General features: G+C 41.5%; 2 protein-coding genes across 2 annotated transcripts in view; both read right to left on the bottom strand.

The window, feature by feature from the left end:
- Positions 1-2,795, bottom strand: part of ncapd3 (non-SMC condensin II complex, subunit D3) — a 39,942-nt gene extending 37,147 nt beyond the window's left edge. Inside the window, exons 1-3 of the mRNA XM_084083578.1 lie at positions 2,669-2,795; positions 764-951; positions 263-425 (exon numbers count right to left, since the gene is read on the bottom strand). Coding sequence (XP_083939704.1) covers positions 263-425; positions 764-951; positions 2,669-2,720 — 403 coding nt within the window. The 5' untranslated portion in view covers positions 2,721-2,795. The remainder of the gene's footprint in view (positions 1-262; positions 426-763; positions 952-2,668) is intronic.
- Positions 2,796-3,739: 944 nt separating this feature from the next.
- On the bottom strand, positions 3,740-12,091 carry rrp36 (ribosomal RNA processing 36; the record flags this gene model as incomplete). The annotated part of the gene is made up of 8 exons (XM_084069004.1): positions 3,740-5,774; positions 6,939-7,056; positions 7,456-7,530; positions 8,190-8,294; positions 8,941-9,007; positions 9,590-9,725; positions 11,304-11,514; positions 12,080-12,091. The coding sequence occupies 8 exons, from the start codon at positions 12,089-12,091 to the stop codon at positions 5,638-5,640; spliced, it is 861 nt and encodes a 286-aa protein (XP_083925130.1). The 3' UTR covers positions 3,740-5,637.
- Positions 12,092-12,708: the final 617 nt, after the last annotated feature.

The following is a 12,708-nucleotide window of genomic DNA, read 5'->3' as shown; positions in this document are numbered from 1 at the left end:
TTAATTGACGCTCAAATAATTGCATTTCTGTCGTTGAACATTGGAACATTATGAATACAAAATAAATCTCCGTTTGGCTTTTAGGCTTCGCAAACAAAAAGGTGCACAGGGCAGATATGACAAATATGCATAAGTTTAATAACTTTATACTTGGGGGACGACGACATGAATAGTGGAAATAGCCGATCTACGAGCTCGTAGCTTGTAGATCCTGCCATTCCCACTATTTTTTTAAATTGTGACAGGCCTAGTTGACACTCACCATGAACAGCCAGCAGCAGCAGGTAGTGGGAGGCGGCGTGGAGGGCCAGCAGCCTCTGCTGGACGCTGGCGTTCTTACTTTTCCCTCCCAGGACCAAGTAACCCAGCACTGCCACCAACGACTTGACTGAAACGCCATTCTCCCCGAACAACACCCAGATACTCTGCAATGCAATGTAGTCAGTGATTAGAGCTCTGGGGGGGACGCACTTCAACAACAGTCTAAGACTGGTTGTACTGGTCAGCTCCCAGTACAACAGCATTAGACTGTGGTTGTACTAGCAGTTCCCAGGTGTGTGTGTGTGTGTGTGTGTGTGTGTGTGTGTGTGTGTGTGTGTGTGTGTGTGTGTGTGTGTGTGTGTGTGTGTGTGTGTGTGTGTGTGTGTGTGTGTGTGTGTGTGTGTGTGTGTGTGTGTGTGTCATTGCTGAAAATGAGCACATGTGCTCAGCTACTATTAATTGATTGGACTAGACGTATTGCAGTAGACAATGAGACACCAACCTGTACAGAATCATCAGTGTTTGCAGCAGCAGCTGGAGTGCGGCCTTCATCACCAGACACCTGGGCCAGTAAAGCCTTGTAGAGGGTTCTAAAAGCTGGTAGTCCACTGGCTACGATGTCCTCCTCCAGGCCCGCATCCAGAGAGGCCGACTCCGTGAAGTCCAGGTCCCACACAGTGTCCACCCACACTGGACAACACCAGACACATTCATCATCATTCAACTGAACAGAACTCAACTTCTGACTTCTAGATCAGTGATTCAAAAACCTTTTCATTTGTAGGACCCCCAGTTTACTATGCATGTACCTCCATAACTCTGAGAGCGTACAAATGGAATCAAATGGACCCTAGCGGGTCCATTTGGTTCCATTTGTACACTCTCAAGAGTTACCAATCAATTAGCTGGGGACCCCCAGGAACTTCCCTCAAAGACCCCACTTTGAGAGCCGCTGTTCTAGATCAGCTGCACAAAGACGTTCAACACACAGCAAGGCAACCATCCCGATAAGGCGGGAGGCGGGAGGGGCGTTCCCGACCCCAGATCACCACAATTATCATGTAGTGCATGGATCTTCAACAGGGACCCCTTGGGGGTCCTCGGACTTAGGCTACTACAGGGGGGTGTCAAATCTTGTGTGATAGGAACTTTATCTCTCACTCTTTTTTTTTTTTTACATCAACCACTTGAACTCTACCAAAAGATATCATTCACAGCACCTTTTAATTTGATTAACTGCAGCGGTGTTGCTTACTACTATGGCCTGGCATGTTTTTAACCTGCTGTAGTTTTCAACCTTAATGTCATATCCATTATTAAATCCATAGAGCAATCACCAAGCAAACAGGGAATAGAAAATAAATAAATCATAAATAAATCTATTTATGGTTTATTGATTTAGTTTGTTCTATGGATTTGATACTGATATGTCAACTATGTTGGCTAATTATTATCAGTATAATCTGGTCATAGATAATCAGGTATTTCAAATCATGTTGTAGATTTCTATTTTTATATTGCAATCATGTTATTTGTAAATTCTACATATTTATATTTTGTTGTTTACAAATCATGTTCTATTCATATTTTTATTGTGTTACATACATAGGTAGAGGACTCGTATAAGACGTTTGGGCTTCTTGCCTCCTCCTGGCACTTTTATTTTTATATATATATATATTTTTTTGTATTGTTTTTACATTGTGCTAAATAAATCAAATCAAACTGGAAAAACAAACTACAAAGTCAGCATAGGGTGGCATAAGTTATACCCCCTTAAATTCTGAACATGTTGGTATCAGTGTTTTGAATGAATCCTCAGTGTGGAACAAACAGTCTTGTCATGTGTTTTTGACAGCTTGTGTGCACACTGCACAGTAAAATCCTCAGTGTTAAATGTATTCTTCTGTAACTCTGAGGGGGTACAAAAGCGGTGGTGAAAAAAGTATTCAAATGTTTTACTGAAGTAAAAGTAAATAATTGTAGTGGAATAAAAGTCCAATATTTGCCTGACAGATGTAGTGGAGTAGAAGTAAAAGTAGTGAAAATTGGAAAATAAAGTAAAAATACTTAAATACTTATACAGTACTTGAGAATGTACTTAGTGACTTTACACCACTGTGTAACTACAAAAGTAATCAAATTACGCTTCCGTTCCATTCCAGTTTTGAGAATTTTCTTTTGAATTTCATAAAAATGTGTGTCTTGTGAAAACTGTAATAATAGTAGTTATTCCAACTCAATGTATCAGAAGCTAACCTAACCTGCTAACGCTAGGGAAAACATTACCATGTAGAAAGACGAGGCTCGGATATAATAACCAGGGGAAAAATGCCTCAAATGACGTCAAAATGTGTATAAACGTCAACCTTAGAGAATAATAACATTGTTATATTTAATAATGTACCTTGTGGCAGCTCTCGTAATTTCAGAAACTCCAGCGCCCGGATAGCCTCCATGTTTGTTTTGAATCGTCCCGCCAGAGAGCGCGCCGACAACACACCGTTTATACGCGGTCGTATGGCGGTGTCCTGCGCTTAAAATAGCAGATCTACAAGCTCACAACGCGTTTCGGCGCGACGCGTTGAGAGCTTGTAGGTCTGCTATTTTAAGACGCAGGAGGCGCGCGACGATGTCCCATGGTCCGGAGGGACGGCTGTTAGAGCCGCGATTGGCTCTCAGACGGTTGTCAGGGGAGATCAACTACCCAATCGCGTGGATGGGATCTGGCCAGCGCGCTTCTCGGTTGGTTTCCAAGATTCGTTTGCGCCACCTACTGGTGGAAAAAAAAGAATCACTGCGTTTGATAAATGAAAGATTTGACAGTTTTGATTTAGGATACATGTCAAAAGAGCTCATGCCTCGAGAGCGATGCTATTTGCAACCCTATACCCTGTACATACTGTAAACATGAACAAATGACCCTTTAGATGTCGGTGCGGTGCCCATAGACAGAGTTATATATGTAAAGCTGTGACGTGACAATAAACCTGATTCTGATTCTGATTCTGACTAAATTTGGAGACAATGGGGCTAAAACTGAAAACTATAAATAAGAAGATCCCCCAAAACAGCCATAATATGTAGCCCTACAGCACAAGTGGCAGTGGTGTTGGGGGTGTTTCCCCTGTTCACACTACATCCACCCTGGTGAAGCTTCTCACTGGTAGGTGAGGTCTAAAAACAAAAACAATACTACACACACTACTGTGTGAGGAATTTAGACATTGGCATAGAAACCAACTTGGGAAAAGAAAAAAGTAATAGATGTGAGATCAGTGGCATGAATTTTAGCCCGTAGCACTTGCCCTAGCCTTGACGACCTTGCAGGCTTTTGCAAAGGCTAAAATGTATAGTTTCAATGTAGTTTTAGATGCATTTGATGTATTACCTCGTGTTTACCTTGCTTACTGTAAATCTGGATTAAATGTCTGCTAAATGCCTAAATTGTAAATTGATGGATTCATGAACAACCAGCAACAAAGAAAACAAACTTTATTTACACTTCAGGCTTATAGTTAAGTCTTGAACAAGAAGGGAACAGTCAGTCAACACCATACGCTGATCCTGTGACTTCACCGTGCACACCATCTAACTAGGCCAACCTTCAACATTAAGGGTATGGTCACACCAAACTTTAATTCTGCCTATGCGGGCGAATTCTGTCAATGCTTTTCAATAGGAACGGAGCGTTTTTTTTTTTTTTTTTGCAGAAATCCTCCAATGGCAACAAACCACTCCGTTCCCATTGAAAAGCATTGGCAGAATATGCGCGCATAGGCACAATCAAAAAATGTTTTTAGGACAACACAATACTACCTCATCAGATAGGTATGGTGACTGTATACATTGTCAGATACTTGGATGTGTCCTTATATTATCATCACTTTACCCAAATACAGCTCAAGTGGAGTTAGCAGGTTTTGACCACTAAAATTATTATTTTCCCTGTCTGACTTAGTCATTCTAATCAATGATGGACAAAACATCTATCTCCACAAGTTGGAGTTAGGTGGTTTGTCCTACAGTTTGAGGACCCAAAGGAGTTAGGAGGTTTAGTCAGAAGTGCTTTTCTGACTAAGGTGGTCTCTCCCTACTCTTCTATTGAGACATTTAGACCCTGGCGTCTGGTAGGACACCTACTGGTTGACAGTGTCAATAAAGTTAATTGAAGCAGACGGCGCACCGTATTGGACTCCATCTTTATTGTGGTTCGGACACCGTGGCAATTACGTCTCTCCTTTGGACATATAGCGTCCCTATTCTGGGGCAGAAATTCAGCAAAAATAACAGATCTACAAGCTGTGAGCTTTTCTGGAGGGGGCCTAGTACAGACCCCTGGGGGGCTTCGGCCAACAAAGTATGTAAGGTCAGTGGATCTCAATGTGGAGTTCTAGGGACCCCCAGGGGTCCTTGAGGGGGTTCCAGGGGGTCCCCAGCAACATGTGTTGCCCTATATATACACACACATTACACAGGCTATTTGAAAATAGTTGATCTACAAGCTAGCGATGCGACGCGTTGTGAGCTTGTAGATTGGCTATTTTCATAAAATCTTGAAAACAATAGAAACGTTTGAATTTTGAAACATTTTAACAACACAAATCTTGTATGGGGGTTCCAGGCACAAAACCTTTTCAGAAATGGGGACCGCGGCCAAAGACATGTTAATGTGGGGGTTCTTGACATGAAAATGTTTGAGAACTACTTGTTTAAGTGGTTAATAAAAAATAAAAACACTGTCTCTTTAACAGATGGCAGGACAGGAAGTTGTCAGTGACTGTAGTCAAAGATCATTCATTTAGGAAGATAGCCCATCCCACACTCCACCACTAGGTAAGGAATGGTCCAAAAGAAATAGTCTCCTACAGTAAGTGGGTGCTGTTGCATCTCCCCACCCACCTCTGGTCTCCTAAAGCAGTGGTTTCCAAACTTTTTTGCTCAAGGCCCAAAAGAGAAATTAGACATTTGCCCGGCACCCAAACTAGTGAAAATAGCAGATATACAAGCTCACAACACATCGCTTTACGCCACGTTGTGAGCTTGTATATCTGTTATTTTCACTAGTTATTTTTTTTTACATTTATTTATGAAATACTTTAGAAAAATGTTGTGGCATTGTTTTGAGCTGATGAAAAGTTGCACATTTTTAGTTAAACTTTCTTTTTGAATCTTTTGAAACATATTTTTTAAATGTAGGAAACAGGGAAAAAAAGGAGATATTTACTCGCGACCCATAAAAATGTGTCCCCGACCCACTGTTTGGGGAAACAGTGTCCTCCTAAAGGGACGGCCACCCACGTCACGCGGACACAGGAAGTAAAGCGAGACGGGCAGTCTTGTTATTTTTCCCATTGTTCGTCCATTGGCGTTACTCTAGTGCTGCTTAGGAGGCAGCTTCCTGCGGTCCTTTGTGGCGTTCCTCTTCCTCTTCTTGCTGAGGAAGTTCTCCAGCTTGCCGCTCTTCTTCAGCTCGTTGTATTTGTCCGCCAGCTCCAACTTCTTCTTGTCAGCTGGACAGGAAATAGAAAATACGACAGTTGGATTCAAGGCTAGAATTTGTAAACGAAATACTAGCGCAATCAACTTGGGGGGGCAGGACCCTCAGGGGGTCACTAAATGATTTTGGGGGGGGGGGGGGGGTCCCCCAGATGATTAGCTTAACCCATTAAGACCTGGAACTGTGTCATTTTTAGATTTGAGCTAAAAAGCATTATTTTACACTTTGGGCTATTCAAAAATAGCAGATGTACAAGCTCGTAGTGCGGCACTCGGTGCCGCGCTACGAGCTTGTAGATCTGCTATTTTTGAAAAATCGTGAAAATGTGTGCAAATCTTTGAATATAAATACTTTTAAAGCGAACATTTTTAAATCTTTGCTTCTGGGGGGTCCCTGGAACAAAATATTTTGATGGGGGTCCGCGGCCAAATACATATCATTTTGGGGGTCCTTGACATGAAAAAGTTTGAGAACCACTGATATAGAAACATACGTTTTTCAGACTACTGAGATTTAGGAGACATGTAGAACCGGCTTCAGGTCTCAATGGGTTAATGCGCAACATTGTTTTGTCACTCAACAGTAAACAAACCAACATACAGTATAAGTGTATACAGGGGATCTGCACATTTCTAAAGAGGCATTTTATTTTGTATCACTTAAGCCCTATTTTATACTTTCAAAACATTTTAAATATAGCAAACTTAGCCGATCTACAAGCTCACAACACATTACATCGTGCCGCAAGGCATTTCGTTAAAATATAGTGTGATCAATTGCTCAACCCAGTGAGGAAGAAAAATGAGGATTAGACAGACTGACAGACAGAGGTTTCCTTAACACATTGACTGCCAGAATTATTTCAGATTTTTTGCAGTCTTCTGCCAGAGATTTTTCATTGGAAAAAAAAAAGTACTCAGGAGCCGAGATACAAAATTTTAAAGTTTAAAGTTAACAAGGAAGTGGATGAGAGTAAAGATCTTCGAAAATTCATATCTCCTTGGTCTTTGGGTAAAATAAAAAAAAAATAAAAATAAATAAAAAATTGAAAAATTATTTTTTTGCTAAAATCGAGTTATCTCGATCTTGGCAGGCAAGTGATGAAACGGTAATATCGAGTTAACTCGATCTAGGCAGTCAATGTGTTAAAATAGGATAGTAATAACACTGTAGTTACATTTCTTGAGGTAGAAGGGTTGAAGTCCTTGTTCAGCCAGCTCTCTCTGCCTCTTCTTGAACTCCAGGTCCTTCTCTCTCTGCTGCTCCTGACGTTTCCTGGCTTTGTCCTGGTTGTCCTGTACCAGAGAACACAGCAACAGCTTTTAACGGTGCTGGAAGTGATTTTTATTTCTATTCAAATATAAGTGTTAAATAGCTCTATATTGGGATAGTAATCACTGCTATAGACTAGAGTGTTCATTCAGTAACAGGGGTCTGGCCCAGCACTTCAGCTAACAGAAAATATATTTTCAGGTCGGGATACCAATTTCATCCAATCAGGAGACAGAACTCATACAGGACACAGGATTAAAACACAGTTTCGGGGGCAACAAGTGAAATTGGAAGAGATGAAACCAAAAATGAATAAATGAGCAGACAAAACTGGAACACTATAAAATGTAAGTTGACACATGTGTTCTCTCTCTTGATTGGATGAAGTTGGTATCCCCAAAGTAACAGCAATAGAACCTCACCATTCGCTTCAACAGGGCCTTGAGTGTCTCTCTCTTCTCGCTGTCCTTCGACTTCTTCAGCTGTTTTTTCACCTCCTGGCAGATTAAAACACATCAGAATCAGAATCAACATGATTACATTTTGGTGTAGGAGGAAATACTATAGCGTGCATACTACTACTAGAGCCGTAACCACTTAAACCCCAGCATCGGTATTGTGGGGGAAGCTTTCACTGAAAATAGCAGATCGACAAGCTCATAACGCCGGGAAAAAAAACTGAGACACTAGTATAGATCCCTGAGGGACTCTGGTCAACCATATGGGGTTTACCGTAATTGGTTAAGTCAGGGGTCTTCAACAGGGGGTCCGGGACCCCTAGGGGGTCCTCAGAGTTACTACAGGGGGTCCGCCAAATCTTTGTGTGATATGATTTTTTTTTTACCTTAACCACTTGAACTCTAGCATCCCTTTTCTAAGGAGAACTTTACCAAAAAATAGCAGATCTACAAGCTCACATGGCAAAGAGGTGTTTGGTGTAGAGGGAAAAAATAGCAGACCGAGTAAAAAAAAAAACTTACATCTGAAACACAATTTTATACAATACAGAGTAGGGGGTCCCTGCTTCATCTCTCTCTCAGTTAGGGGGTCCTTGGCCTGAAAACGTTGAAGACCCCTGGGTTAAGTGGTTAATGAACCAGCCCTTCTGCGAGCTGGTCGGATGTGGACATCCAACACGTTTCCCCGTTTCCCTCACCACTTTCTCTCTCAGTCGGATGTCGTTGATGAACTTGTAGGTCTTCTCAAAGATCTCAGGTTTGTATTCTCCTGACAGGTCGTCGAACCGTGGATCTCGGTACACCTGAGAGAAAAAAAGAAAACATTATCACACCTGGTCTACAATCAGCTGTACAGACAAACCTGTATGCATAATAAGTTATTATACTGGAACACGATTTTTTTTTTCAACTTGGTAAAACAATACGTGCATCCATTACTTGGATTTTGCGTATGTGCCGTGTAGCTAAACATCATTTAGATGGTCTGTCTTTGTTCTTTGATATCATCACTATCCATGTGTCATCTTTTTATGTTTTTCTGAAGAATGAATGCCTTATTTTTTACTTTGACAGTGACAGTTTCACGCAAAAGTACGAGGCGTTGTGAACTTGTCGTTTTTTGCCTATAATGACATGTCCAAATTAGGGCTGCCAGGTTTAATGTTGATAAGTGTGTCTGTGTTTTTATTTTTCACATAAATATTGAACCAATGACAAGTGTTAACTAGAGCTTGTGACTAAATAAGAACTACATTGGATCCACAGAACACAGGTTATTTTTTTCCATTTCTTGAAGAGTAACGGTTTTGCGAATCGTCTCAGTCGGGTGCAAACCTCATATGTCCAAAACTGTTGTAATGTAATGTAACTACCTCAATGATATTGATGTGAGGTATGTAAACCGTATCAGTGGTGGTGAATACAGTCAATGCATGTGAAAACACTCACTGCTTTCTTCACAGGAACCACTTGTCTGAGGTAGCGTGTCCGTCTCTTAGAAGAGATCTCCTGGGGCCTGAACAGGAAACAAAGTACAACACATGAACATTGGTGTAAAGTAACTAAGTACATTTACTCAAGTACTGTACTTAAGTACACTTTTGAGGTGTTTTTTACTTTGCTGGAGTATTTCCAGTTTTCAGTACTTTTACTTCTACTCCACTACATCTCAGAAACAAATATTGTGCTTTTACTCCACTACAATTATTTGAACATTTTAGTCACTTGTAGATTTTGATTAAGTTTACAAAACATACATGAACCACTTCAACGCTATACATTTCTGCCATTTGAAAATAGCAGATCTACAAGCTTTTGTGTAAGATTTAAAAAACCTTTACCAATTTAACAAAAAAACGTGTTTCTCGATTATTCAATACATCGAAAAAGTAATCGACAGAGCCCTAATAAGGATATCGTTTCTGTCGGGTGTAAACAACAGTAGCAGGTCTACTACAAGCTCAAAACAGATCTGCTACTTTTGATGCGTTTGTGTGATGTCGTATGATCAAGTAGGGTGTTAATTTACGAAAGAAAAACACAAAAAGTTCAAATATGGAGATAAGAGGTATTCTGTAAATTCTGGCAGCATACAGACCTGTTCTTGTTGAGTCGTGGGGTCCTCTTCCTGCTGGGGGGAGCGTCATTGGTCCCGTAGGCGATCTCGTTGTACACCTTGGTTCCCACTTTGTTCTGCAGCTTCATGATGTCCTCAAACGACATGGTGGACAGCTCTGCAGGGGTCAAAGGTCATAAAGTAAAAGGTCAAACGACATGGTGGACAGCTCTGCAGGGGTCAAAGGTCATAAAGAAAAGGTCAAATGAAGTGGTGGACCGAACAAATTCATGTGAAATCCAATGGATAGCTGCAGAGTTGCAACGGTCACTTTGAAAAAACAGTACGAGTGCAACTTTGTACAAAGGTAGCATTGTTCTTCATAAATAGCCTATAATATTTTATGAAGACAGAATGCACTTGCCTGTCGGGCAACCTGAAAGCCAACTCCACTTGCCCGAAAGTTTGATTTACTTGCCACAGGCAGTCGGGCAACCGTTAAGTGTCAACCCCTGTTCTGTATGTTTTCTTTTTGGCTGCAACATACACCCTACCTCAGTAAGCCAGGGACAGTGCAGTTCCAAATTCTAAATTGTATATGTGCTTGTTTATCTGCCACTGAAATGATTGAATAGCAGTGAATACTAGTCGTATAATTGAAGTGCTGGTAAAATGCTTTATCTGCCATTTCTGAGTACAAAAAAAAACGTTTTGGTGCCTCCCAACTTGGCAAACCGGCTGGTGCCAACGGGCACCCGCCCGATGCAAATATATTGTTAATCTGGCCATGAATATTAATTCACTCTCATTGTTTGTGAGTCTCTCTCTCACAATATCATCGTCCGTGTAGAATGTTATCGTGTTGATTTTGCAAGCAGGTGTGTGCGTGCTGTGAACCCACCAGCTGCGCCAATAATGTGCTCTGTAAATAGTATGGAAATGTCTGCACTGTCACTGCAATACACTTCTTCAGACCAGCTCAGGCTGATCTAAGGCCCAATCGCTTTTTGACTTTTCTCACTGTACCTAAGATAGCAATGCGCCAACAAATGGGCCTGACCACACTCAGTCACTTAATTCTAAACAACTTGACCGAGGTCCCACAGGGCTACAAGGCAAGTGAGCTTGTAGATCTGCTATTTTAACCGAATGTTTGCCCCAGAATAGGGACGCTAGGATGTAGCTAACCCATTAAGACCTGGAACTGTGTCATTTTTAGATTTGAGCTAAAAAAGCATTATTTTACACTTTGGCTATTCAAAAATAGCAGATCTACAAGCTCATAGCGCGGCACCGAGTGCTGCGCTACGAGCTTGTATATCTGCTATTTTTGAAAAAAACTTGAAAATGTGTGCAAATCTTTCAATATATATATATTTTTTAAAGCGAACATTTTAACTCAAATCTTTGCTTCTGAGGGTCCCTGGAACAACATATTTTGATGGGGGTCCACGACCAAATACATGTAATTTTGGCGGTCCTTGACATGAAAAAGATTGAGCACCACTGATATAGAAACATACGTTTTTCAGAAAACTGTTGAGATTTAGGAGACATGTAGAATCGGCTTCAGGTCTCAATGGGTTAAGACCAACGCGCCCACGGGTGCCAGTACATTGTTGATACTGCTGCTACAAACAAAACACGAGGTACCTTCTTATCTGCCTGTGCTTCATGTTCGACACTATATCATGCCCAGCCTCACTCAGGATTTGCAAGACAGGGCTCTAAGGATTGTACTGTGTGTGTGACGCACCTTTTTTAATGTCATCTTCAGACTGCTGCTGTTGTCCCCTGGCCCTGAAGCCAGCAGATCTGGGTTCATCATCATCCTCCTCCTCCTCCTCCTCCTCCTCAGAGCTGTCAGCGTCCTCCTCTACCCCTGGCTGCTCCTCTTCCTCCTCTCCACCCTCCTCTTCATCACTGCCAGGAGCCCCCTCCTCCTCCTCCTCCTCCTCTCCATCGGCCTGTCAACATAATCACATTTTTGTGATTATGTATATTTTCACATTAATGATTTAATTATGTTTTTGGCATTGAACATACATTTCTGTTTGCCTTTTGAGCTTTGTGAACAAAACGCACACAATAACCAATAATAAATAATGTACAATGGCCAAAACAGGCCAATAGATTTACTAAATGAAATTCATTAAAAATTAACCCATTAAGACCGGGACCGCATCGGTGTCACTTTAGATTTCTTTGGCTATTCAAAAATAGCAGATATACATGAGCTTGTAGATCTGCTATTTTTGAAAAATCTTGAAGATTATTGCAAATCTTTGAAGCGAACATGTGTCACAACAAAAGCTCAAATCTTTGCGCTTGGGGGTCCCTGGATCAAAATATTTTGAGATGGGGGTCCGCGGCACAAATACATATCATTTCGGAAGTCCTTGACATGAAAATGTTTTAGAACCACTGCTGTAGCATTTGGAAGACATTTTGTAGAATCGGCCTCAGGTCTTAATGGGTTAAAATAAATCTATAATAGTGACAGCGACATGGAAATAATGATGTAAACATGACATTTCTGTTCATTCCATCCAACTGTTTTTATACAGATTAATGGAACAGATTCTAATGATGATGCAAAAATAATTGTGATCTCAAATAATTGCGATCAGGCGATTACGTAATAATTATGACAGCCCTACCTCCTCCTCCCCTTCCTCCTCCTCCTCCTCTTCATCACCATCGCTGTCTTCCTCTGCATCCTCCACAGTGACGGCCGTGCTTCTCTTCTGACTCAACAGGGAGAAGTTTCTGTCCATCTCGGAGTCATCAGAGTCTCCGTCATCTTCATCTTCCTCTCTGTCCATGATGGACGCTGGCTCTTTGTACTTGGTCTTCTGGCCTAGTGAGGACATCGCTGGAACACACCAACTGTTTGTTTGTATGGATGGGGTGAAGAATCGACAGGGTTCTGTTTGTCAACCAGGCACAAGCAGTGAAATGTTGGTGTGAGGTGATGTTCCACAAGACTCTATAACATACATGGGCAACTGGCGGCCCGGGGGCCACATGCGGCCCCCACCACCTTCACTTAATGCGGCCCGCAGGTTAATATGCGGAATACTGATATCTTATTGATTTCAGCTGTTACAGTTACAAACATGCAAACATGACCCGCTTGAATTACTTTTAAGTTTAAGTTC

The sequence above is a fragment of the Gymnoscopelus microlampas genome (genome assembly GCF_963454915.1).
Source record: "Gymnoscopelus microlampas genome assembly, chromosome: 2".
Lineage (NCBI taxonomy): Eukaryota > Metazoa > Chordata > Actinopteri > Myctophiformes > Myctophidae > Gymnoscopelus > Gymnoscopelus microlampas.
The sequence above is the reverse complement of the archived record's forward strand: the minus strand, read 5'-3'. Positions and strand labels throughout refer to the sequence as shown.